This window comes from Grus americana, chromosome 6 (genome assembly GCF_028858705.1).
Source record: "Grus americana isolate bGruAme1 chromosome 6, bGruAme1.mat, whole genome shotgun sequence".
NCBI classification, from domain to species: domain Eukaryota; kingdom Metazoa; phylum Chordata; class Aves; order Gruiformes; family Gruidae; genus Grus; species Grus americana.
Window position 1 is genome coordinate 43,248,769 of NC_072857.1, and position 27,224 is coordinate 43,275,992.

A 27,224-nucleotide genomic window follows, 5' to 3' on the forward strand; every position below is an offset into this window, starting at 1 on the left:
CTGCCCCACCGGTCTGGCTGCTGCCTGCATCTCCTCCACCAAAGCACCAGCACGCTGCCTGCTCACTTGGACTGTGTTAGCAGCCCTGTTTCATTACACTTCATTGCCTTCATTCATTATAAAACAGAATAAAAACCTCACTGTAATGCTCTCTTACCCAGCAGGAGATCAAATTCCTGGAGAATCTAATCTTTTATTAATAACGCTGACAAATCACCAGAGTATTACCCTTCATTTATGTAATGATTCAAATCCTATAAAAGCCTCCCCTGATTCTTTCAAACACTTATGCACACATGTCCTCACGCAGTCCAGGAAGTCACAAGCCAGCATGAGGAAGAAGACCACTGTAGCTCCTCCATGCCAGCACCAAGGGACTCTGCTTTTTGGCTGGCAAGTCCAAGGACACCTGGGTGACATCAGTCAGTGACAAGCTCCCACCTCTGCTGTGCCGACTGCACATCCTGAAATTCTCAGCCAGGGTTGGGCTTCTCTACCCTGCTGTGCCACAGCCCCGCTGGGCTTTACAGACACTAGAGCCTGGCAGTCGAAGTGAAAACAAAGCCAGAGTATGAGCTCAGGCTTCCAGAAAGAGAGAAGGGCTGCCACGCTCCCACAGCAGGTCTGGGTTTGGGGAGAGAGGGCGCTGACAGCGCTTCTCTGAGGATGTCAGCCTAGAGATGCATGCAAGACCACCAAACGCTTCCACATGTGGAACGCTTCCTCTGCTATGAAGTGTACTACAGAAGAGAAGAGTGACTGCGGTGAGTCCGCTGAAGGACCATTTTGGGCAGTGTTCTGCCCCAACGCAGCCAGAGAGGGTGGCCAGAGAGGAGCTACACCAAGGCAAGCGTATAGCCACGTCCTCGCCAGGATTTGCAGCTCAGAGACCTCGTGCCAGCTGCAGTCTATAAACATGCCGTAACCCTCCAAGGAGCTCTCCTCACTGGATTTGTCAGGTCTCACCTGAACCCACAGGCTTCCCTCAGCCACGACATCCTGCAGCAAGGAGCTGGGCAGAGCAGTGAGCCTCCTGCTAGCGCTGAACCGGACACTCACTAGCTATGTTTGATGTCTCTATTTCTCATACTGGAAAAGAAGATGAACTACATCGTAACCACATCGCACTTGATTTTATAAAGAATTACATTCCCAAGCCTCTTTGCCTCTGTCTCCTGTCCAGGCTGAGGACTCCCCAGCTCACGTAGCCACCCCTTGCGCAGAAGCTGCCACAGACCCTTCACCGTCATCCTTGTCAGCCAGCTCTGAGCCTTTTCCAGTTCTACTCTATCTTCAGCTGGTCCAGAACTGCAGGCAGCAGCGACGCCGTGTATTTGTAGCCAGCCGGGCAAGCAATCCCCAGAGGAAGCACCCTACCTGTCCTCCCTTCCATATACGTACTTTCTGCAAGCCGCTCTCCTGGATAGCGGGGGCTCAGCCACCAAGGGGGCCGGGGGAAAACGACTCCTGAACACAACCCGGATGCCACGCATGGTTGTGGCACAGCATCACAGAAAGAGGGCAAAGCCACCTATTCAGGCTTAGGCTGAGCCCTGGCCCAGAGCTCCATCCAACCAACCCTCAGCACTCTGCAAGACTTGAAACACTGTGTGCACTTTTGCTGGTCGTTCCCACCGAAAGAGAGGGCAGGCTGACTGAATGGCTGCATAAAGGGAAAAAAAAAAAAAAGAGGAAAAAATGCTATTCAAAGAATTAGAAGCCAAGTAAAGGACTGAAATATTTTCCGATGCTGAGATGCAAGGTTTGTAGCTGCTGTTTGTCTGACGAGTGGCTTTCCAGAAGCACAGGGAACTGCCAACTCAGCCATGCTCTGTAGGCGGATGTCCCACCTGGGTCAGAGTTTATTTCTGGGGCATCCAGCAAGTCACAAGAGGGTTCATGGTATCTCCAGCCTTGATCTGCAACCAAAGAGGAGGGTGCTTTGCCAGACAGCCACCTTTTTGGCTGTTCTCTAATCCAAATGCTTTCTTATTACGGTCAAAACAAGATTCTAGCTCCAACTGAGCAAGTTGCTCCACTGAGCAACTGGAGAGGAGGGATAAGTGTTTGTGCAGCACGCAGAGCACTTTTATAATGTACTGAGGGATGCAAAAGCAGCTGCAACACCAACCAGATGGTCAGGCAGAGCACTGCATTAAAATGAGAAAACATAAGGGCAACCAGAACCCACCCTAGGGCTGGCTGGGACGGCTGACATGTGGATGTCAGGGGCTCAGAAACAGCCCTTCTCTTTCAGTGCAATAAAGGGAATGGAAACACCATCTTTCTGCTCTTGTCCAAAGTCACATTCCAAGCCAACGGGGCAAACAAAGAGTCTGGCCAGAGCGTATAGCTCTGCTCAAAGGGCTTGAACTACCTCAGGAGAAAGCCCGGACGTCTGGAAGGACAGAACGGCCGGCTGACATGGCCAGAGGCTCATGGGGGAAGGGAGTCTAAAATCCTAGCAGGCAGCACTGTGCTCTGGACCCTGGCTCTCCAGATCCACTCCCCCTTGTCACCCCAGAGCTGTGTGAATTTGGGCAAGCCATTGTCCCAGTCTTTGCCACTTGCAATGAAAGAATTTGTCCCCTTTGCAAGCTGCAGATATACCCTGCTAGAAGAGAGTGGATTTCTCTCATGGAGTCAAACACCATTTGCTGATAGTGGCGTTGAGGACAATTGTCATCATAAAAAACAAACCTTAAGTCCAGATTCTCAGGTGAGCTCAGCAGCAATTCACTCCGGACACATGTGTGTCACTCCTGCAACTCCCAGGACATCTGGCTGCTCCCACCCCATCTCATGCCAAACCTCATCTGAGCAATACCGTTCCCCTCTTAGCTGTGGATTCAGAAGGCACATTTAAGCTTTTTTTTTTTTTTTTTGCGGGGAGTGAAGCATGGAAAGGGGTGAAATGGCGTTGAGAATGAACCCTGTTCTCCTGACCACTGGCACCCAGCTTGCGTTGCCTGCAGCTACAAGCTGAGCTGAAAGGCACCTCATCTTGCAGGAGGAAGGGAAATACAGAGCCCATCCCTAAGGCCACGTACCTCCGGGGTGGCTTCCTGCCCCTGCTACCTGTGGTCAGGTCGGAGAGCTCGGGCAGGGCTTCCATCAACGGCTGCATGTCTCCCACCACAGGTGTTGCTTTCCGCTTTGCTTCGGCTTTTTGCTTCTGCTTGGCTAGCTTCACGCTTTCTATTTCTGAATCAGAAACAAGACATCACTGGAGGAAGGGGAAGCGTTTGCAACCCTTGAGCTAAGAAATTCACAGGCTGCTTCAGCATCTGCAGGAACAACAGGCCAGAAGTGATTTAAAGCAGGGAAAGGCTGAAAATAATGGAGCTGGGTAGTTCCCTCCCTTGCTGTGTTTGCTTATAACTATATACATCCCTACTGAGATTTGCACCGGGAAGTGAAATCCCCAGACTGATTTTGTCTGAACTGTTTCCATCCCCTGCACCACGGCACGTGAGACTGTTCATCGCTCACAGCGACACGTCACAGCAGTCCTGGGGTGGGAAAAACCACAATGACCTTGCACGGAATCAGGAGAGAGAAACAAGAGGGGAAGGGACAAACCAAATACAGTCAGCTCCACGTGTGGCATTAAACAGTCACAGCCCCATCTCTGCTTTGCTGTTGGGACAAAACAATGGTCTCCTAGCACGGGCAAAAAAGATGGACTTAATTTCAGTTGTTTATTTAGTTTGGAGCAAGTCAAGGCCTCACCTTCATGACTCACAGCAGAGCTCAAGCAGTCAGATGCTGGGTGACCTGGGCCCTTGGACAAGCACTGCACCAAGTGCCTGACACAGAGGCAGCTAGCTTTTCCTCCAGACCACGTTCGCCAGCCTCCCTGCAGCAGCTCTCGGCAAGGCTGCAGGCACATAAGGCTCTACAAACGTTACGGCAGTCTCCCTTCTCGGCCATGGGAGGTGGGCGTTGAAAGCTGCGGGCTTCTGCCTCAGCCCTCGAGGCTTCCTGGTGTAGAAATAAGTCCCGCAGCTGCCCAAGCCTTGCAGAGCCAGCAGCCTCCAGGGAGAGCCCCAGCAGAACGTGTTCCTCTCCAGGACAGCCCACCAAAGCCCAGCACTGCTACAAGCCCCCAGCCGAGCTCCAAGATGCCCCAATCTGTCCCAGAGGTCCCTTGACAATGCCACCAGAAATAGCCAGAGCTCAGTGGGATCCATGAGCTCCTTTTCCTTCTGCCAGGTGATCTCCGGGCCCGGAAACCTGCTGCATTGCCTTGAAACCCGCAGGGGTACCAGTGCTGCAGGGTACACGATGGAGGACTCCACCTCCTCCACGTGCACCCAGCGGAGGCCATGGTGGAAGAGAAGGCTTCTGCATCTTGCTTTGGACAACGAACGTATTGCAAGGACGAGCCTGAGTGCCGAGCTACAAACTCCTTGTCTGGAGGTGACGGAGGCAGTGCCAGCGGCCGCGGGGCCAAGCTGGAGACACAGGGAGGCCAGCAGCTTCCAGCGCAGCATGGCCACAGAAACAGGACTAAATCAGTACAAGTATTTTTCGTGGGAACACAAAAGCAGCCAGTCCCACTTACAGACTGCAGGCAAGATGCCACCTGCAATTCTGGGTCTAATCCTGCTGCCTCCTTTAATATCTTTGTCTTGTTCCTTCCCCAACTCAGCTGAGTCGAAGAGCAACAATATTTCATGAACTGCAATTTTGCTGTAAATGGATGTTTGTGACAAATCTGGATTGTAAACGCTTCTCCTCACAGCAATCCCTGCCAAGAACACAGCTTTCTGTTCTGCATCACTTCTTTTTTTGGTCTGGCTTTACGAAGCTGACTACTTCAGTGCTTTCATAAACAGTATGCGCTCAAAATTTTCAGACACCTGATTCTGCGCAAACATCCCAAATTCTTTTCCTATGAAGTCTTGTTCGTCTGAGGAGCCATGCAATATATGTATTTTTAAATGTGCATACTTCTAATGTCTGAAGCATTGCGTAATTTTTTTTCCTTCTCTAGTCTCTCATGAGATGATTTATAGGAATGGAAGAAATCTCCAAGTTTTGCATTTGCACTACTGAGCTGAACTTCATTTCCCAGGGTCTTGGCATCCAGTGTCACAAAAGCAGCCCTGGGACAAGAAGAAACAACAAACTCTTGGGAAGATTTAGGAAAACAGCGATGCAATGATAACAACTTCAGCAGTCCAAGTTGGGATCTCTTTTGGGGGTGAGGGGAGCAGGTGAGGACTGCACAACCCACAAAGAATCGGCAGAGTTATCGGCATCAGCTAAAAATCAATGTGTTTCAGTTGACTGCAGCTCTTTAAGGTCACAACGTTAGAATGTCAAGTTTCATTTATAAATCGCCATCTCTGGAAATACCAGTTCATTTTGCTCCATTAGCTAATAATAATAGTATCGGTTTCTTTATTGCTGTTTATATAGGCTCTTTCCAGCTATTCCATTTTTCTCAACAACAAGCTGCACACCTGGTACTTACACTTGTGACTTTTCCTACAGAAATCCCCAAGTACTCCCTACCCTTAGCAAAGCATTTGCTAGGGAATGCTGGCGTTTGCCAACTGGCCGCAAGATTACTGGGGGAGTCAAGACAGCCAGCAATTTAGGTACTTCTGTATCTGTAAAGCACTTCTAATACCTAGTATCTTCTAAGACAGAGATAATTTGGTCTAAGTTTTCTATCTTGGTGTTCTCCTCAAAGTAAATCCTTTGCATTTCATTTGTATTTGCTCAACTCAGTAATTTCAGAGCCGAGAGTGGAGGAAAGAGGCCACAGCAGGGCCAAAATAACATATGAGATCTTGAGAAAGACTGATGCCACAAAGGCGTACGTGCGGGAGGACAGGATTAAGAGAGTGTAGGGATCCTGCTCCTGGGCCTTTCCAAAGTGACCATGGGAGCAGTGCTGTCATCTAACTGCAGGAGCATGCCCTCTATTTCTTGCAGAAGACATGAGTCCCATGCACCCCTTTTGCTGTGGATGCTGTCATAAAATGTTGCTGAGGATGTGCCTTTCTCCATGGCACCTAGTACCAGTCCTGGTATCAGGGGAAGGAAAGCTCAGCTGCGCTCCAGCAGTCCCCTCCTCTCTCCCCACAATGGTATCAGACAAGGAGAGATCTTTAGGAGCACCGAGATCGCAGCTGGCATGCCAGACGTCAGGACTAGCGCAGCCACCTTTGTGCCCAACAGGGACACCGAGGGTTGCAGATGCCAAAGGCACTTGGTAGTTGTTGGTTGGTGACAAGGAGGGTTTCCTTCACAGTCACAGTGTTAAATTATCAGCTTTTCACGTAAGAGGAGCCAGAGACACCTTTGCTGTGAGTGGTGAAATCACGGGTTGACGGACCTGAGCTCAGGAGCAGAGAGCATATGGTGCGGCAGAAAGGCCCATCCCTCAGCCCCAAACACAGTCTGTCACATCTCTGCTGGGCAAGAAGGTGTTCAGGGAAAAGCCTGTCCCAGGAACAGCTCCAGGTGGGAAAAGGCATCCCCGAGCAGGACAGCATAGTCTCTTACTGTGCTGAGCTACTCGAAGCAAAAATACAGACACTTCCCGCAGGAAAGAGAAGCATTTCTGCCATGGGCTGGTTTTGTTTAGCTCGTATTTCACAGCCTCAGGAAAGGCCAGACTGTCTGGTGAGTGGGTTCACTGACCGGTGGCACGTGGGAAAGAGCAGGGACACAACCAGCAGCGCCCAGAGATGCCCCTGCCTGACGGGCAGGAGGGCCCACAGGCTTCCACCTCTGGGCCCTGGCATTAGCTGGTGGCTGCGTGGGGCTCAGCTCCAGCTGCCATGTCTTCCTCCTCGGGGAGGAGAAGCTCCGCTACACAGCTCGTCCCGTCTGTACCAGAGCTTTAACAGATAGAGAAACGTGCTAAACCTACGTGGGCACAGTGTCCAATCTGGATAAATAAGGTTTTACGTAGTCACTTACATCACACGTGGAGGAAGATCAAAAGCAGGTTTGGGGCAATGACTGAATCTCAGTGCTAAACACTGAGAAGCGATACCTGGGACTTTTACCCCCTGTGAAGGTTTCTGAGAAGCGTTCAGCCTCCCTCGGCACTGCTTAGCGCTGCCACCCACACCCCAGGTACGGAGAGACCCACCAGAGCTGCGCTCTGCCATGGCCGTGGTACTGCCGTGCTTCGGAGGAGTACTTACTCTGCAGCCATTTTTCCTTCCTCAGCTTCATCTTTTCTTTTTTGGAAAGAATCGTTTTTTCTTCTAAACCTAGGAGAGAAGAGAGATGTGAGATGGAGCCTGGCTACCACACACAGGTTCAGTGCTGGACACTTCCCAAAGATAGCAGAGTCCGTAATATTTTGTTCAACCCTTTTGACCTTGCTGGCAGGTCGGGCAGGCGGCAGGCAGACTGGGGGCTACACCGCACCCCAACTTTTAGCCAAACAACTTGAACCCATCTCACCGTCGGTTAAGAAATAAGAAACGGGTGAGTAGATCGGAGCACCAGGCCAGGAAGCTCTTGGAGAAAAGGTTTTTGAGAGGCCCTTGCCCCGTGTCCTGCACTCCTGCATGAACCTGGCCTGGGAGCTGGCATGTTCTTCTGAACACTAGCCCCAAGCGATGGGTGGACATACAGGTGCCAGAAATGGGAGCAAAAAGCAAGTTGTAATCTGAAAACACGCAGGCTGATAAAGCTGAGAAGAAGGAAAACACGGGCTGCAGACACGTGCGAGGGTAGGGGGGATGGCGACCAGCCGTGGCTATCGGCACACGCCGGCCCAACGGCCTCACCGCCTGCCCAGACAGCACGGGGCAGGCAGGGGAAGGACTGGCAAGGGTCTGAAATACCCACATCTGCAGCAGCCCTAAGGAACAGCTGATTACTAACAGCTTGTAAAAAGGGCTAGTACCTACTATGTACCAAATTTAGTATTTGGAAAGTAGCTGTTGATCATTGATATCAAGTAAAATAACGTCACAAATATTTTTTACTGGAGATCTGTTGCAGATGCTATAAAATTTTATCTTATCTCCAATGTTTAAGACAAAATTGACTTTAGCCAACTTTTCTCCCAAAATGTGCTGGCAATACTGCTACAGGAATGCCAATGGAGGAACAAGCTCTCAAAAGACCTCTCACCTTAGGTTACTCTTAAGCCTGGAAAAAACCCCCCAACATTTTTCTCCTCAGAAGAAAGGAATTCATCGCAACTCTAAAAACAACTCACTGAGGACAACTTCTCTGCAGCTGCGAATCTTTCGGGGTGATGTAAACAAAAGCACGACCATAACTTAGTAATGTCAATGCCTTAAGATCAGAACAAGCCTGCTGGGGCTGGGGAGGCTTTTCCATACAACCCACAACCACCACCGTGGTTTGAGTTTCTAGAGGACCTGGAGAACGAAGCTGTAGCTTTCGCCGCCTTGTGTCCCAGAAAAATAGGTTACTGCAGTCAATGCACCCAGGAAGCGAGAAATAAAACGACGCCTAGAAGCCATCACTTATTTACAAAGCTTGGGGATGTCTTGAAGGGTTTGTATGTGACTGACGCCGCTGTACATTTTGCCGTCTCCTGCACGAAACGCCGATGCACGGGCACTCTGGTAGGCCCGGGCCAGCACGACAGCCCCGCCAGGACACGGGGCCAGCTAGAGCAGAGACAAACATCTAATCACGTTAAGGGCAAATTCCCTCAATCCATTTGCTGTGGTATCACTGCGGATGCTAAACCAACTAATTGCATGTTCCAACAACCAACTCCCAGCTACCCCCCACCCCCATCACCCCACATTTCTGTGGGTTCAGGCTAAAAAAGGATGCCGGCAGGCGACTTGCGCCCCGATGATGCCCGGAGGGCTGCCTGCCTGGGACGCCTCCGTCCTGCCTCGCCGGCTGCCCAGCCTGCCCAGGCGTCAGCGGTGGCAGTGCCGGGCAGATTCGCCCCCTCGTCTGAAAACACGCTCATTACTTCATTGGGAAAACAGCGTCCAGTGGGATTTGTTAATGAAAAAAAAAAAAAAATTCAGCCAGCTGGCCAATTCTAGTAATAACATCAATTCAGATTTTTTTTTTTTTTTTTCTCCCAAACGGCAGCAGAATATTTAAGGAAACACAAAAGCTGTTTTCTTGGCAGGAGCCCAAGCTCGCTGCAGACCGGGGACGGCGGCCGGCACCCCGGCCAGCAGCCGCAGATCACCAGAGGGGTGCGGGGCGGGGAGCCGGATCCCTCCTGCACCCGCTGCGAGCAGCCGGGGAACAGCCGGTTTCTGCCCTTTCTCGGCGCCTGCTCCCCGGACACCTCCATTTTACGTATCCCACCCCCTTCAGGAGGCTGTTCTGCTGCTGGAAGGTGCCAAGTTGTGTTTGGCAACTTCCAGTCGTGACGCCGAGTGCCAAAGCTGCTGGAAACCCACTGGAGAACAGCAGAGGCAGAATTTAGCTAGTTAATTAACGGCACAGACTGTCCCCAAGGTAGTCTTTTATTTTTATTTAGCTTATAAGCACCTCTGAGATCAAAGCCAGACCGCAGCTCCAGTTTAATTATTTCTCTGTGAAATCAGAAGGGTTCTGGTCCCCCTCCCTGGCCCATTCCACACGTAACAACACTTGCCTTTGAAACCTTGTGCACAAAAGAAAGGTGAGCAAAACCCGCTTCTGTTAGCTGAGAGCAATTTATATACTGTAAACTTGACAATTATTCCTTTTAGTGCCTGGATGTGTTTTTTCTTCCCTCTAATCTGCACAGTACAAAACATCTCAAATATAAACAGATTAAAAAAACCCAAAATAATAGCTTTTTGCCTCCTACATCAAGTGTTTGATACTACTCCTGGCAACTCTCAGGATCCTGCTTTCAAGGCAGATAAGCAGATTCTTTCTGAGTACGGCTTCCTTCATTTCAAAAAGGTTGAGGTTTTTTGGTAAAAGACTCCTTAGACTAAAAAAAAAAAAAAAATTAAAAAATTATATATGTATTTATGATCGCTTTTCATAAAGGACTCCTTGGACTAAATATATAGATATCCTATCTTAAAAGTCCTCATTTCATCCTTTCTAGGCATTCAGAAAGAAGCTGGACTGGGTTAAAGCCGTAACGCTACAGACTTCCCTGAGCCCCGAGATCCCACCATTTCAGTTTGACTCCACAACCGAGAGGTGAAACCACGGACTTCACCGTTCCAGGAAACCACATTATTTCGAGGACTTGGCCATGAGCAGAAATATCAAATAAACCTGTGCCTGTGCAACGCCACGTGAACAGAGGAGGGTCCTTCGGCAAAGTCCCCCCTTTGGTACGAGCTATTAAGAAATAGCACGTAGTATTAAGTATTACTCCCAGAACTCCGACGATACATAACAGTAAAGTTGTTGCTGCTCGAAACATAATATTTTGGCAAAACAGGGTACCGTATAAATTGAAGTTAAACAACAACAGATGTGTTAATTTTAGCCTCGGTTGTATAACTGCAGCAAAAATGAGCACATGCCTACAGCTGTGCGATGAGTTCACTGAAGAAATTCAAACAGTGCATCCAAAAGGAGAGGACTGGGTGTGGGTTTCGGGTTAGGTTTTTTGTTGTTGGTTTTTTTTTTTACATTACATGGCGACACTTGTAAATCGTCTGATACACCTTTACACCAAAAGGGCCTGGGAAATGGTAAACCACAGTCTGCGGGGGCACAGGCAACGGGCGACCTCCAGCTCCACCACTTCTCTGGAAAGCCCTCGCGCGGAGCCTGGTCACCAACGGGACTGAGGTCCGGAGGTGGCCAGGCCAGAGGCAGCGGGTTGACCCAGGCTCTTTGTCCCCCCTGCTCGCAGAGGAGCCCCCGGAGACAGCCTGGCACCTGTACGTGGTACACCGAGACCGCGGCGGGGGGGAGGTTGGATTTACCCAGCCCAAGCCATGCCAGGCTGAGCGGGCTTGGGAACCCGTGCTGGAGAGGTGACAGCCCCTGCTGGGACAGGGCAGGTTGCACCATGGATACGGCATTTGCTTTTTGTGTTCCAAAACAAGCTGCATTATTTTTGTTCATGCTTAATCATTACACCAGCACGCAGGCTTTCCTCCTGCCCCTGATGAAGGAGGAGTCCTATCTAAAGTGGGATCTGCATTCTCAACCTTTCCAGATCCCCCAGTTATTCAAAGCGGAGCCTACTTCCAAACCCGGCTTCCCATCCGAGACCCGGAGGAGCAGCACAACTCGCGTCCTCGCGCCGAGGTCAGGCCTGGTAAACATCCCCGGGCTCCGACCAGCTACAGCAAGGGCACGAAACCTCCCTCTGCAGAAGAGCCGAGACTCATCTCTAGTTAGCCGCATAAGTGCACAAGTGACGTGCCATCTGAAGCGGGAGCAGTTCCCCTCAGGAGGTGACCGAGAAGTCACAATCTGCACAGTAGTCTGCAAAAGGCAACTCCAGACACAAAGTCACAGAATCACAGAAATCACAAAATCACAGAATCCCAGACTGGCAGGGGTTGGGAAGGGACCTCAGGAGATCACCTAGTCCAACCCCCTGCTACAGCAGGATCACCCAGAGGAGGTTGCACAGGATCACATCCAGGCGGGTTTGGAATCTCTCCAGAGAAGGAGACTCCACAACCTCTCTGGGCAGCCTGTCCCAGTGCTCGGTCACCCTCAGAGGGAAGAAGTTTTTCCTCACGTTGAGATGGAACTTCCTGTGTTCCAGTTTGTGCCCGTTGCCCCTTGTCCTGTCACTGGGCACCACCGAGAAGAAGAGTCTGGCCCTTCCTCTTGACATCCACCCTTTAGATATTGATAAGTGTTGATCAGATCCCCTCTCAGTCTTCTCCAGACTAGCCAGCCCCAGCTCTCTCAGCCTTTCCTCATACCAGAGATGCTCCAGGCCCTTCATCATCCTCGCAGCCCTCCACTGGACTCTCCCCAGTAGTTCCCTGTCTGTCTGGAACTGGGGAGCCCAGACCTGGACACAGAACTCCAGATGTGGCCTCACCAGGGCAGAGTAGAGGGGGAGGAGAACCTCCCTCGACCTGCTGGCCACATCTGTCCTCCCAAGCAACGCCTTAAGCGCTGCAGGCACACGCAGCCCCTGCCATGAGGTAGAAGTGCCTCCTCCTCCGCCCGAGGGATTTTGCACTTTTCAGAAGTCCTTGGTCTTCCCACCCGCACCCTCCCCAGCACAGAGGCTGACATTTCAGAGGTCTGTCTCAGACAGACACACAGAGGATGCTCAAGGTGGCCCAGCGTGTCGCTGTCCTTAAAGCCACTTTTGCAGCCGGAAGGTTATTTTCATAACCAAGGCAGAAGGAGGTAAAACGTCTTGGGGAACCTAGATTTCTCAACCAAATGTGACACAAGGACTGCAAAACGCCTTGTTCTGAGCCAGGTGCTTGGCATTGCCAATTCATGGCACAGAGAGACCCCAGAAACCACCATGATCCTTCCGACTGGAGAAGCTATGGCTGCCACAAGAAGCTCATCTCATCTGCCAGGTTCCTCCCTGGGAACAGTTACCTTTTGCTCTTGGAAAAAGGTCAGCTTATTTCAGGAGCTATCTCCCCCGTAAAACATGTACAGGGTACAAACACGGTGGGGTCAGAGGGAGAAATACCCCACCACAATTTCTGTAGCGTGCAGCCTTCTTAGGGTGGGAGCCTCCACAGAAGTAGCGCTGGGGGACACCAGGACAACCATGTGGTCTCTGCTTTATTTTGTTCATGAATTTCCATTAGCGCCTTTCCTGTATTACCTCCGTCCTGCTGCGAACACCCGGGAGGGCAGCAAAGTAGGTCAGACCCATCACTAGTCCAGGGCACTGAAATGCCTTTTTTTCCCCATACATTTTGCTGGTTTTGGAAAGTTTCTCATAAAAAATTGAAAGAAACCACGTAGTTACTATCAGCATGTCCTGCTGAGTCACTGGGTAGGCAGCGAGACTGAAGAGGGAGAAGGAAACACAGGATACCAGACAGCCAGTGCCACTGTCTGATACCAGACAGGCTGCGCTGCTTCCCCTTCCTGACCAGGAGAGCATTCTGAGATGCAGCCGGGACCCACCGGACACGAAGCTGCTGTAGAAGTCTTTGCTACAGGAACAGGAGGACTTGCCTAGAGCAGACAATGTAGGCTACAGAAAGCCTGCATTTAAGCAAACCAAAGGGAAAGACCGATAACCATTTGACAGCCACTAGAGCTCTTGAAACTGCCAGCAGAAAGTACCTTTTTTTATATATTTTCTTTAAACTGATTTGTCCTTATTACATTGCAGATGCACAGTTTTGCCTGAATAACACAGGTGCTACCACTCACCCTCCTTTTTTCCTGCCACTTGCATGTTTGGCTGCCCTTTCTCTGGCAGTCTTGGATGAGTACGGTGAGCAGCAGCCAAACCAGGCTCTGTGCTCAGCAGCCTCGGAGGTACCCTCTTGCCGTTCCTCCACTGAACACGAAGCAGCGAATGAGATGAGATAGCTCCTCACCTCTTTCTCTACGGCTTCCCTGGTCAGAGAAAAAAACCGTTTGGCAAAAGGTGCAACTACTGAGGATGTTATTGCACCAGTGCAGGAGCTCCACGTCGTTTGCTAGAAAAAGCATCCCTAGTTGTGCATCCTTACCAGCCAGATAGGTCAGGTTGCTACCTGGATTCAACACATCTTTGCGAGAAAAGATGCTGGATTACTTTTTATTTATTTCCGTTCACGTCTCTTTTGCACTCAAAAAAAACCCAACAAACCCAAACCAAACCAGTTCTCAGTACTCCCTGAGCTGTAATACTTCAAAAACACAAAACAAATGCAGAAAGGCTCACCCACAGACAGGTGCCCTGGGAAACACATGCCATGTTGGGGTCTTTGCAGGACCAGGTGTGATTTTGTTCAAGAAACAGCGTTTTCCAGCTTTGGAAGAATGAGTTTGCTTCCAAGAAAAGACATTTCAATCCCCCTCTGCCCCTTTTCTTATCCACGAGGAAAAAAAAAAAAAGGATGATGTACATGCGACAAGTGTGTGTACATGTCTTCCAACAAAAAAGCAAGAAGTCCTCCAAAAGTATCCTGAAGTCCCACAGCACAAATAAGATATTCTTATTTATCAAGGGATGGCATGTCCGAAAAAGCTGACTTTTTCTTCGCTTCCTCTGGCATGTATTTGCAGCCCCATAAACAGCTTAAATATCAGTGATCACAGTGAATTTTATGCCCAGCAGCTCTCAGCAAGTGGTGCTGCAGCTTCTAGCCTTACAAAAGGTCCCCCAGTGCAAAGAGAAGAGAAGCAAGGGGCATCAGGGCACGTTTGAGACACTCCTAACAGCTCAGTTCATGAGATTTCTTTCAGGTTTCATGACGAGCCATCTTGTCCTTCCTGCAGACCCTTCTCTGATCACAGCAACTCGCATAGGAAACAGCCACGGAAGATGAGAATTTGCCGTGTCTGTGTGCGAGGCAGAATGAATGGCAAAGCCTTCTTGCAATCAAGCTGATCCAAGGAGTTGTAGGTCTGCAGCACAACCTCGGTTTTTCCACGCTCAGCCAAGAAACCTGACCATCTCCAACCTCCTCCTGCCTTGCTACTGCTAGCAGAGAAACCCCACCTTCGGCTTCTGAGGGCAACTTCATGGCCCCAGCCACCTCAGCGGGGAGAACCAACCAGGCTTTCTTCGCTTTTGTCATCTGTGTAGAAGCCTACGAGTCAAGCGTCCAAGACGGTGGAGCCAAATGCTGCTTCAGGCAGCGCCAGGGGAGCCTGGACCCACAGTGCCACCATGCATTTCCCTCCCTCATAAGGGAAACAAGTCTGAACTGCTCAAGATATTCCCTAAGAAACATGAACAAGGGCATCTCTGCCAGATCCCAGGTTAGAGAGCTGGTGAGCTCGTACATTGGCATTAAGCATTGCCACGGAGGCAAAGCAGCTTCCTCTGCTGTAATTCAGATCTAGGGGACAACGGCGCTATGCGAAGCCCTCAAGACCTGACTCTTGAGAGTCTCTCTCAAGACCTGGGCAGCCCTCATTCCCAAAGGCATCAGCATTCCCAAAGTTGTGGCACCCAGCCCTAGCAGAAGTTTTGCAAATAAGCAATGTGTAACCCACCTTGGGAGTACACCCACTATACCTGCTTCCCTGCTCCTGCTGGGAATGAGACCTGGTCTGACAGGATTTGCAGTGTCTCTGTTCCGCTGCCAATTCCTTCCCTTGTCCATGGAAGCCTAGCAAGCCGTGCTTCCTCCTCCTCATAGAACAGAATCATAGAATCATTAAGGTTGGAAAAGACCTCTAAGATCATCAAGTCCAACCGTCAACCCAACACCACCATGTCTACTACACCACGTCCTGAAGCGCCACTTCTACATGTTTTTTTGAACACCTCCAGGGATGATGACTCCACCACCGCTCTGGGCAGCCCGTTCCAATGCTTCGTCCTTTCATCCAGCACTCATACTATTCCTGGGAAGTAGCACATAAGCTTGGGGTATGAAGCACTCCACAGTAGCCCATGCATTTGCAGCCCAGGTCAGCCGTGGTGTAAGCTAGGACTGAAAGCAGCCTCGTTACTATCCTCTTCTCATCTCTGCCACACACACTTCTGACCTATTTCTTTCTCAAGTTTTGAACAATTTGACTTTTCTTCCAATGCAACAGAAAAATAAAATTCTGCTCCCTTCAGCAAGAAAGCTGGCACTTGGCTCTCTGCAGAGATGGTTTAAAAAAAAAAAAAGCCCAAGAGATCTGAGAGTTCAGGCCCTCAGCTCTCACTAGCATGCAGTCTCAAATGCCATGCTAAAAGTAAAACCAACCCAAAATTAAATAGCCACATCACTTCCCAGATGGTGTGTTGGGGGCACTTTCCTTGTGCAAGCATGACTGACACACATAGTCATACCTTCAACGTGAAAAGACTACCAAGACAAGGAGGTCAGTCATAGGAAGACGTAGTGAAGAACGCCCTGATCATTCTCTCACATGTAAAAGGGCCATGGAAAAGAGCAGAGAGGCTGTGCTCTCATTTATAAGCACTGACCTTTGGGAAAGGCTGACAGCAGAGGCAGACCACACACTGCTTCAAGGTACTTGGAATCTCTCCATTGAGCTGGATGTGGAGTTTTAAGCAATTAGTGAGAAAGGTCAAAACCAAACCAAGTGGGTTAGAGCCAACCACCCCCTGAACGGCTGTGAAGGGTGTACACACCTACTGGACACCATCACAGCCGTCCACCAACGGAGCTTTGCACCAACTCAGTTGTGTAGCTCCCCTCCATCACTGCCTTCCTCTTCTCCACCTGCCTCCTCTTCTCCATGTCAAAAGCTTCCAGAAAAGCAACAGAGAGCAGCTGACCAGCTAGAGAGCATCTTTGGTGGCCACCAAGTTGAACATGAGCCAGCAAAGGCAGCTGACAGTGTCCTGGGGTGCTTTAGAAGTGTTGTCAGCAGGTCAAGGGAGGTGATACTTCTCCTCTGCTCAGCGCTGGGGAGGCCACACCTGGAGTGATGGGCCCACTTCTGAGCTCCCCAGTACAACAAAGATATGGACTTACTGGTGTGAATCCAGCTAAGGGCCACTAAGATGATGGGAGCATCTTTCTCTTGAGAAGAGGCTGAGAGCGCTGGAATAGAGGTGGCTAAGGAGAAAACCCATCAATATGCATAAATACCCGATGGGAAGGAAGAAGAGGGAGCCAGACTATTCCTAGCAGTGCCCTGTGACAAGACAAGAGGCAATGGGCACACATTGAAACATTTGGGTTTGGGATAATTTTTATGTTTTTTTAACTGTCAGGATAGTCAAACACTGGAACAGGTTGCCCAAAGAGGTTATAGAGTCTCCAGGTCTCCATCCATGGAGACACTCAAAACCTAAGTAGACACAGTCCTGGACAACCTGCTGTTATCTGCCTCTGCTTGAGCAGTGGCTGAACCAGATCATCTTGTGAGGTTCCTTCCAACCTTAACAATTTTGTGATTATGTGCAACATCCAAACCAAAAAATTCAGACAGTTTTTATAGGCGCACCTACTTTCAAGGCCTCTACAGGGGGGCTATCCTTTGGGAAGGATACTTGCCGTAAAAACAAAACACTTGCCTGGCATGGCATGGGAAAGCACTGCAGAAGATTTTTCATCCCTACCCTTGCCCGCTGCTGATTTCAAAACAGATCGGTGCCACTGGCAGAGCACACGAGCTTAGCACAGATCAGCTCTTGACTCCAGCACACGCTGACCACGCAGGGTAGCAGGGCTTTGCTCTCCAGTTTATTTTCCATAAGGCAAGAGCGCCAGACGTACAGAGAGCTGGACCTTCCTGGCTGTCCCGACAGGACACAACCCACCTTCCTGGCTGGGCAGCACGATGTGGACAGATCCATTCCCTTTTGAGCCCGTCCTCAGTTTACGTGCAGTGAGGAAAGCATGCAGATCTGTGGCTCCCTTGTCAGAAAAGACCTGCCCTTGAAAGAACAGTATTTGAAAAGTCACCTTGGCAACAGAGTTCCTTCCAGCAGGCATCTGTAAGGCAATGACTCATAGGTTTGCCATCGCAACCTGAAAACAAGGTACCGGGGCACGCGGAGGTGTTGTTCTCAGCTGTTTTCACCTCCTGCAGCAAGTGTCTTTAAGGTTCGTACAAAACCATGGACACCACCAAGGTGGACCACCAAAGGAGACCATAGCACGGCATAATCCGGCCAGTCGGCAAGTCCCCTTCCACAGAGGATAAAAATTTATATTTTAACCACAAAGAAAGATACGTGCACAAGAGATATTTGTGTGGCTATTGCAGTTTCGATAGGGAGCAGTGGGAAGAACAGAATACAATTTCTATAAAAGCTTAAACAGCAACAAATATCTGGAATGAGATTTATTCTGAGACCAAAAGTAATTCATGTTTACCAATGGGTAAATTCTCTCCTTAGGGCTTACTAAGGGAGACAGAATACTGAAACATCCCTATGCTTTTTGACAACGCCTTGCAGGCTTGTATTTTAAAGAGATTTTCCCCAAAATATCCTTTCCATTCCTGCTACTAAGATTGCCTTTGACTACATCGTCCTTTGAAAAGTTTGAAATATCAGTAGTTCAATACCTTCTGCAGTATTCCCCAGTGAAAGACCTAGATCTGAAAGCGGCAACACTATTTGATTTTACCTAGTGCTTGTAACTTATGCAAAATGCAAGAAAACATTACTTTACCTTAATTTCCTTGTCTTTTAGCTATATATTAGCTAGTAGACAATTAAATGGGCATTCTCTAGGGAGGTTTTCCATTTCCAGCCACTGGCTCCTGTAATGCCTCTTGCCTTTGTTTTGGTACCTGGCATTTCTTTTACAAGTGCACTCTTACCTATCACGTCATGTTGTACTTGTCATTACATTCTCAATGCACAGATTCAGTGGTGGCCCTGCAAACTGATCATCAATCTCCTTCCCTAGGTTTGATAACAGGCAGATTTCTTCCCACCTGAATTTCTCTGCTTCAGTCCTTAAGTCTCTGAAGAGCTCCTTTAATGGGACTGCGGACAAAAGACTTCTGTTTTATCCAAATACTGGCTTTACCGTTCAGCAGTTCTATATAGTTGAAGCCACCCTACACCTCAGACAATTCTGTAGCTCCTGCAAGTCATGCACAAGAGAGATTTAGACATAACCGATGTTTATTCATATTTATGAACACACTCATATATTCGCCATAGCTGTTTTCTAACCACAGGTATTTTTCAAGATACGCAGCAGAGAACCTCATTTTATGCTGCATTTCCCTCAATGCTGAAGCAGCGGCCTGATGGGGTGCTGGGGGAAGGAGAGAGGGCAGACAGCAATAGCGAAAAAAGGGAAAAAAATGAATATTTAAAGATGCTGAGAGGAACTGCAAAAGCCCAGAGGGCAAGAGTTCCGAAGCAGACAGGCAAGTATGTCACTGCCAGGTGCCACCGCAGCACTGGCAGCAGACCAGCCGCGCATGGAAGGATGCACGAGACGATACCTAGAACGAGTTGTAGAGTTGTTTGCTGTTCCTCAGGAATTACAGCAAACACCACAAGAAGCCCCACCTTCCCCCCCCCCCCCCCCCCCCCACTTCTCCAGGTAATACATTTCATGGATTCCTTGGTTTGTTGTTAGAAGCACTGAATCTTCCTCATTCCCCCCATCCGGGTTGAGCATCTAAAGCCATTTTCCTTCCCTCCACTGGGGAAAAACACAACATGGGAGAGATGCAGACAGACAGTATCATCTGAAATTATTTATTTCAACTGAAATGGGGAAGGACGGGCAATCGGACTGCATTCACCGTACGACTCGGTGAAAGAAGCGCCTGCAGGAACCTCCGCCTTAACCAAGGGACAAGGGATGGAGGCAGTAGGAAGAGCTGCAGCTGGACCTTTCCTCAGGTGGAGATGGGGGAAAAGAGGCAGCCGGAATCCCTTGGCTGGTACTGCTGAGCAAAGGCAGCGTACGCTGTGCCTCACAGTAAGAGCTGGGGAAGGAAGAGACACCAATAAAACAGTCACGCAGCTAAATATTATCTAAAACTGAAGACAAGGCTGCACCTTCAACCCCCCCTTTGCATCTATTTCGATGCAAATACACACGAAGGCGCAGGAGGAGATGCTGCTTCTCGGGCAACACGCACTTAAGATCCTCACAGGGGCCAAAAGCTCTGCTCTGCCCCTTCTCCAGCATCCCTGCTCCTTCCCAGAGCAGCGCACGGTGAATCCAGGCTGTCAGAATGAGCTTTCCGTGGCAACGCGGCACAAAGCAGCAGCGACAGCGCTGGCATCCCTGGGCCGTGTCAGTCTGCAGCCAGGCTGCAGTTTTCTGTAAAGCAGGCTGCCCTTCGGCCAGCCTCCGAGCGCCGGCCTCTCGCCGCGCGGAAGCACGCCACACCTCGCTGTGATTTTTGCTAAAACACCAACAATCGGTGGCAAATGTTTCCTCCATCCTGGGAAAGACTGCGGATTCCAAATTTGAACGACGTCAGAATTTAAGGATACATTAACAGAGATTACAAAACTATCTCCATCAAAATCCTTTCGGTTTAATGCTTTTGACTCCGTTTTGAAAAAAACCACAACGTTGCAAAATGAAGCATATTTCAAAGTTTTATTCCGAAATTTTCTTTAGCTCTTCCTTACAAACAATTCAGGGATACAAAAGGATTTTCAGGCAGCTTTTCATTAGAAAATGCAAATTAGGAACCACTCCATAAAGAAAAAACAGCCCTAAGACTGTCGCACAGCAACAAGATGACCTGGAGGACCACTCCAGATACCTTAAAACATGGAGAGAGGTTGTTACATCTACGCTAGTAGGGTAAAACAACTTTAACAAAGTTGTGTTCTTTCCAAAGAGCGCAGGATGTAACTGGAAAACACGTACAAAACCAGCGACGGCGTTACGCAGGCAAACCTCACTCTGACATCGCCCGAGTCAGCACCAGTATCGCTCCAAAAGCAGAAAATTACACAGGAAACCATTTTATAAATGATATTTCTAATGGTAGACCCTCTCACCCTTCTCCAAGCAGCATACAAGCTTGGTTTTCATTTACGGCTATTTCCAAGCTTTGAATCTAAATGTCCTCCCAACATTCAAGTCCCGCAAGTCAAGTCGCAGCTCCAGCCACTCCATACAGAGTGGGATGTACCACAGGTACCATGGTCTTCAACTCCACAGCCCATCCACTCTGTTTTACGTCAGTTTGACTTGAGTATTTGAAAATACTTCTTGCAGGTTTGTTCAGACCCTCTAGTCTGCTGGGACTGGGTACTCAGTGTCCAAATCGAGATCAGTAACAAGCTGCACCCCTGAGGGGTCCCTGCTGGGACCAGTACTGTTCAATACCATCATTAATTGCATCGACAGTGGGATCGAGTGCACCCTCAGCAACTTTGAGGATCACACCAAGCTGAGCAGTGCCATTGATTCACTTGAGGGAAGGGATGCCATCCAGAGGGACCGGGACGTGCTGGAGGAGAGGGCCCACGTGAACCTCATGAGGTTCACCAAGGCCAAGCACAAGGTCTTGCTGCACTGTGACCCTGCTAATTTGAACAGCCACGTAATTGGCTAGCTCAGTACCCAAATCCCCAAATATCTTGAAACCTTCGCAATAAAACGGGGTTTAGCTCACCACAGACATGGCAGTAACTAAGCAGGAGGGACGCAAAGGAGAAAGCTCTGTATGTCCCACCACATTCATTGAGGTCAGGCTACATGATATTTTTATGCTAGTTGTCGCACTCAGGCAGCCAGCAGGGACACAGTTTCAGGTTAAGCACACAGCTCATATTAAAGGCTGCCTCTGACCAGAGGTTTTCAAAGACTTTTGATGGACAGAATCCAATGTGAACTGGTAGCAAGACTTCACAGCAGAGAAACATTCTTTTTCTCATCTGTGCTTCTCAAGCTGCATCCACAATGGCTCTCTGTAGCCTCTCTGCAGGTCTAAGGGAGGCACGGGAGTCGGAGCAACGGAGACCACCAGGGAGCAAAGAGGACAAGTTGCATTTATTTGCACTCTCTGTGACGTGGAGACCTGGCAGAGGAAGGCATCTTCCAGCAAGCAGCTATTCAGCTCCTGAATCAGGTCAGCCACTGACAGATATGCCGTCTGAATAAGAGAGATGCCAGCATTTTCCAGGAAGCCCCCAGAAAGCGAGATGCTAACTGGAAGTACTCCAGCCTGGCTTCTAACGGACGAGAGGATTTAGTAGTAACCACTGAGGTGGCGTAGGGCTTCTGGAAATTTATGACGAGCAGAGAAGAACAAGCAGGAGCAGGCAAGAAACAACAGTACCAGCAAAATAGCAATGCCCAGATCACCACCGGGCGAGGGACTCGCAACTATTAAAAGGCAAAAATGTAAGGAAAGACAGCACGCCACTCCAAGGCCTCTTCTCTACACCCTTCCTCTCAACACATGCACACGCTACTTAAGCTGGTAGGTAACAAACATAACTGGAATGACATACTGTTACACATAATTAATATATTAACCAATTTGACTGCCGAGTGCACTGTGATCAATACTTAATTATATTTCCAGGCAATACAACAATGTCAGCCAGAATTCAATTGAGTAGACCATGCAGATACATAACTTGAGGGTCAAAACAAAACCATCACAAGAACAGCAGTAAGCTGGACTTGTACAGGAATTTCAGCAGTGCGTGCGGAGTAGAGAGAACAGATCACATCACAGATGTCTTCACAGCGAAGGAAGAAGAACTGAGCCATGAAGGTCAAGAAAAGAATGTCAAAATTGGCTGAAATGACAGGTTCAAATGACAGCAAGATAAGGATGAAGCTCTTGCACAGAGAGAAGGGAGGGAAGCAGGAACAGCTAGGGAAGGGGCAGAAACATGGGCATTAAGGGAAGCCGGACATCCACAAGACACCATTAAGTGTGCAGCGAGGTTCATCTTCCAACTGACAGATGCAGGGCTGCCAGGCAACTGATGCAATGGCCAAACCGAAGCAGACAGAAAGCCCACCTGGGCAGACAGGGAGAAGAAGTGCTTTCCAGAAGGCAGAAGAACCATTTCTGTTCCCAGCCTGGTGACCTGAAGAAGCTACTCACTCAGCCTTCTCTTCTCTGAGGTGCCCATGAGGCACAGATCGGGCAAGTTTTATCCCCTCCTTTCATCAGTGGAGAAGGAATAGACATTCAGAGGCACAGCAGAAGGCAAAGAAGAGCTGGGAACGGAGAGGGTTCCCCTCACCATTACTTCCTCAGTCTCTAGTTTGCCAGAGGGGCATCAAGTACTTCACCCAGCATCTTCCCTTTCAGAAATAGCTGTGCTCATCCCAATCAGTGCTTTGCAGAAATACCTGAACCTATTACTTTTTAAGCAGGACAGCTGACCCAAAAGTAACATCCAAGCCTTATCTCCGCACCCCACCATTCTCCATGGCAGCCACTATTCCAATGGCAACAGGGACTTGAACTTGCTTGAACTAGGAGAAGACTGCCTAAAATTTATTCCTGAAGCCCTCCCTGTTTCACATGTGTCCAGAAATACAAGGACACAAAGGAAGCACATGTGCGAAACTGGAAGAAATCACAGGAAGACTCTTGAAGATCCACACGAGTATTCTTCCCAGCCAACAGTTTCCCTGCCTCTCCTTGGGAGATTCTTGAGATTAGCATCTGAAGCGTGTATTGTCTTCCAGTTGTGCAGAACCCAGCCCCTGAGCATCTAAATCTAGCCCTGAGGAAAGGGATTTGCTGGATGGCCCTGACTGAATGCATTTGTTTAACACTGTCGCGGCAAGTAGCCATCTCAGGACACCTTTTCAGCAAGGCTGCCTGCTCAGGAAGCAGAGGGGATGCTCCATCAGTAGGAAGGACCATCTTGCCACCCATGGTCCAGGGAGCTGTACGGCCTCAGGCTCAGTCTGCCATTAAGTTCAGAGCGCAGTGGCAGAGGTGTGACAAGGAAACTGACATGTCATTCCTCTGCTTTCCCACCCCAAAACAAGAAATAGTGCTTCGGCATCTATAATCAAGCTGGGATTCCACCAAAATACATATTCCAGAAAAACATGTCAGGCAACAGACAGAAAGCCTGAAGTGCAGCCAGCCACACCTAAGGTATGCAGTCCTCAGCCTCTGCATCAGGGGAGCCTTGACAATTTAATAAACGCTCTGTTCAGTAAATCTGCTTTCTTGGCTCACTAGCAGCCTCTGCCACTACACGCCTGTACAGGCCACATTTCCCACACGCCACTCCAAGGTTTCTATATGCCAACACCCCACCTATTGTTAAAGGGATTGCTCCCATCCATCAGCAAATATCCATCAGCACAGCGAGGGCGGTCGCTTCTGCACAAGGGCCTCACATTCACGTTAAAAATCAGAATAACTTCCTTCCAATACAAATGGAAGAGAGCTAATTTAAGTCTCCAGCGTGGCTTCCTGCCCATGTCCAAATCTATGAAGAAGAGGGGGCTGCCTGTGCAGACACACTCCTCAAGCTCTGCTGTGATGCTGGCAGGATGCTCAGGGGTGGTTTGGGGAGGAAGGAAGAGTTCTGGAAGGTGCTGACCTGCTCCAGGGAATACTGAATGCAATATTGGATTGCTTGTCTCTAATGGAACTAGAGAAAAAAAAAATCAATTGCAATCGATTTCCCTTGTGAATGACACAGAGACAGGGCTGCTTCCTCTGGAAAGATCGACATGCAATGTGCGGCAGTATCAATACCAGCAACATTATCAACACATGACATTTGGAAACTTGGCACGGAGACAACAGCAGGCAGACTCCAGCAGAGAGCAGCTCAGGGTGCAGGCAAACGAGAGCTTAGCTTAAGCTTAGCTTACCCAAGAGTTTGTTACTGCAACAGCAGCAGCCTTCCGCCATGCCTCCCCCGCACCCTCCTACTCCAGCTCTGGTGTCCACCTCCAGCAGAAAAACCTAACTCATTTCCACCCGGAGTTAGTTTTCTGGTAGTTTAGCGAGCTGAACCAAATCAAGTCACCATCGGGTCAGGAAGACATGGTCAGGGGAGGAGGAAGCAGGCCTCCCCATCTTCAGCAGCAGCAAGCTGTTTGAGACAGCTGCACTGATCTTCCAGACTTCAGCCCCAAGGTCTAAAGTGCCCATAATCTATTTTAGACAGAAGGTAAAATGGATCAGTAGCAACATATCTTTAGGCCAACTGTTGTCTTTATTCCAGCCTGACATGAAGGAGCACATGAGCACTTCAAGTCCCCCACAAGCACAAGGGCAGAGGGAATGTCTGCAGAACCTCTCGGGGCCGGAGGAACAGGGGGGCTCAAAGGATTTGGCACTGGCGGTATCTACAGCCTTCTTCTTCAGCTCACTAGTTTGTGCTCCGTACTAGTTATGAGGCACTGGGAGTTTTAAGTGCCCAGCTAAGCGTTTTGAGGAAAGTACTGCTATATTCCCCAGGTTCTCCCTCCGGCTGCTGTCAAAAGATGGGATTGCTCAACTTGGCTACCCTTTTGTTCTGACGCGGTACACCAGGTCATATGCCAAGCTACATGGGAAGGTGGGGAAGATCTTGTCACAGTAAGAGGTTCAGCAGTGACAGCACTGACCCAGCCCTGAGAAACAAGAGGAACCTGAAAATCATTGCTTCATGCCTCTGGCCTAAAGACCTAACCTGGTAATTCCTGCAGTGGGCAGGACGCTGGACATGAAGTACAATTTCAGAGTTTGATTAGTGGGGATATTTTTGGTTTAAACTTTCCTTCACAGAGCCCAGAGCAGAAAACTCTCAATGATCTACTAAACTCACGCTAAAAAAAATATCAAAGGCATGAAGACAGCAATCCGGAAATACTACTGCCTTGTGCCTAAGTTAAGTAGATGAACTGAACTGCCATGACACGAGATAAATGTGTTCTAAGGCAGAGTGCAGTCCTCTCCTCTGCGCTCTGCATGCTGCCAGGGGCCCAAGTGTGAAAGTCCTGTTGATAGTTTGGGACAGAAGAAGCAGCTGGATCCTGAAATATATCCTGATTTCTAGATTTGTTCAAACCAAGCAACAAAAATGCATGATGGTCCCACCCATAGGGACCACAGAAACCATACTTATCACCACCAGACAAGGAGGGGAAGAAACAAATCTCCTGATTAAACATCTCAGCACCAATTCCCACCCTGATAGCAGCCCCGAAGTGGCTTCAGAAACAGCTCAGAGGTCAACATCAAACCAGCAGTTTTCGACCTGCTCTAACACCAGCTCATCAACAGCTTGAAAAATCTTCCTTCCTCCCCGATTTCACCTTCTCCTTTAATGTTTCTTGCTACAGATTTCTCAGCTGGGTTCCGCCTCTTCCCAAGGACCTAATTAGGAGAACAGACAGCCAAAAGGCAGCCGCCACAGCTCCACCGGGAAATAAGGCAACACGTGGCATTGGAGAAGGCGGGCGACCAGAGGCAGGCCGTGGAATGGCACCACAGCTTGATTTCCCAGCCAGACTCAGACAGTACCTCAGGTTTGACTCCAGAAGAGCCGTGCTGGTGGAGCAGCTGGCAGCACTCCTAACAGGGAAACCTGGATACATGCTCTGAATAAAGAGCTTTTGGGGTGGACCCTGACAACATCTGTCTGTTGAAGTTATGATGAACATTGCTATAGTATCTCCTCCCTCTCTTCTTCTCCAGAGATTACCTGAGTAACAGCTGAATAGTTTAGTCTCTCATGGCACAAGCACCTCTCCTCTCCTCCTATGGTCCCGTAACTGTCCCATGAACGAGCTTTCCACCACCTCCACAGTAGTCTCTTCCTTTCCTACTCACTCTCTAGGGCTACTGAGGTGTCGACACCTCTGTCTCAATACCCAGAAGGGAGATCTGGCTAAGAGATCAGGCCACCAAGACTACAAAACACGAGCTCACAGCTGTGCCAGGAAGCTGGCGGTAAGAGGCTGTGCAAGCACTCCAAGGATGCAGCAGCTTTCAGACAGAGATGACAAAGAAGAAAGTGCCCGCACTGGCTCTCGGAGAGCAGCTGATGGAAGAAAGCAGGCAGCCAGAGAGGTGCTCTCCGGCACAAGCCGAGGCACGCTCAATGCAGTCCTGCTGCACGCTAGCTGAGGTTTCACAGCCACATGGGCTCCCAACACCCACAGCTATAGAGACAGGCTCCTTCCTTCTGGCACATCAACAGCTCAGCACTAACAGGAGGTCCAACCTCCTCGTCTCTTGCTGACGTGCTCTGGACACTGAGCTTTCCCCTACGAGGGCCTCAGGAAAGAGAAAAACAGAAAATAAAATGTCAGCGATGCAAGAAGAAAAATACGGCAGGTACGTGAAACGTTTGGTGACGCACACAGGCCTACCTCTGCGGCCAGGCTGACGTGGTCTTAGAAGTTACACGTAGTGTGTTTGCCCCAGCAAATTGGTAACTGGCCCCAGGCACACACAGAGCGTGGGATACACATAAAATCAGCGGTACTGCACCAGCCAGCCCACTGCCCAGTTTGGCCCAGAGCATGTACCCAGAGAGGAGCATGTGGCTACTAAACTGAAGATGCGCACGTGGGAATTCTACAAGCAATAAACAGACACAGCTTACATAAGCCAATGAACAGAAGAAAATAGAATGGGAAGAGAAACACAGGAGAAGACTAAAAACTCTAGTCCGCTTTAGGAACGGGCATGAGGTGAGAAGGAGGTTCAGGCAGAAGACCACACCATCCAAGACTTCACAGCGTGCAGAGGCCAAGCACCAGAGGTGCATTTAACGCCGCTCTGTTAGCTAGCTTGGGCAGCCTCCTACTCCTTCCAGCCCTCTGCAGGAT

General features: G+C 49.5%; 1 protein-coding gene across 3 annotated transcripts in view; it reads right to left on the bottom strand.

The window, feature by feature from the left end:
• Nucleotides 1-27,224, bottom strand: part of SLX9 (SLX9 ribosome biogenesis factor) — a 60,642-nt gene that overhangs the window by 5,028 nt on the left and 28,390 nt on the right. For all 3 annotated transcript variants that reach the window (XM_054830461.1, XM_054830463.1, XM_054830460.1), the window contains exons 3-4: nucleotides 7,173-7,241; nucleotides 3,051-3,204 (exon numbers count right to left, since the gene is read on the bottom strand). In XM_054830461.1, coding sequence (XP_054686436.1) covers nucleotides 3,051-3,204; nucleotides 7,173-7,241 — 223 coding nt within the window. The remainder of the gene's footprint in view (nucleotides 1-3,050; nucleotides 3,205-7,172; nucleotides 7,242-27,224) is intronic.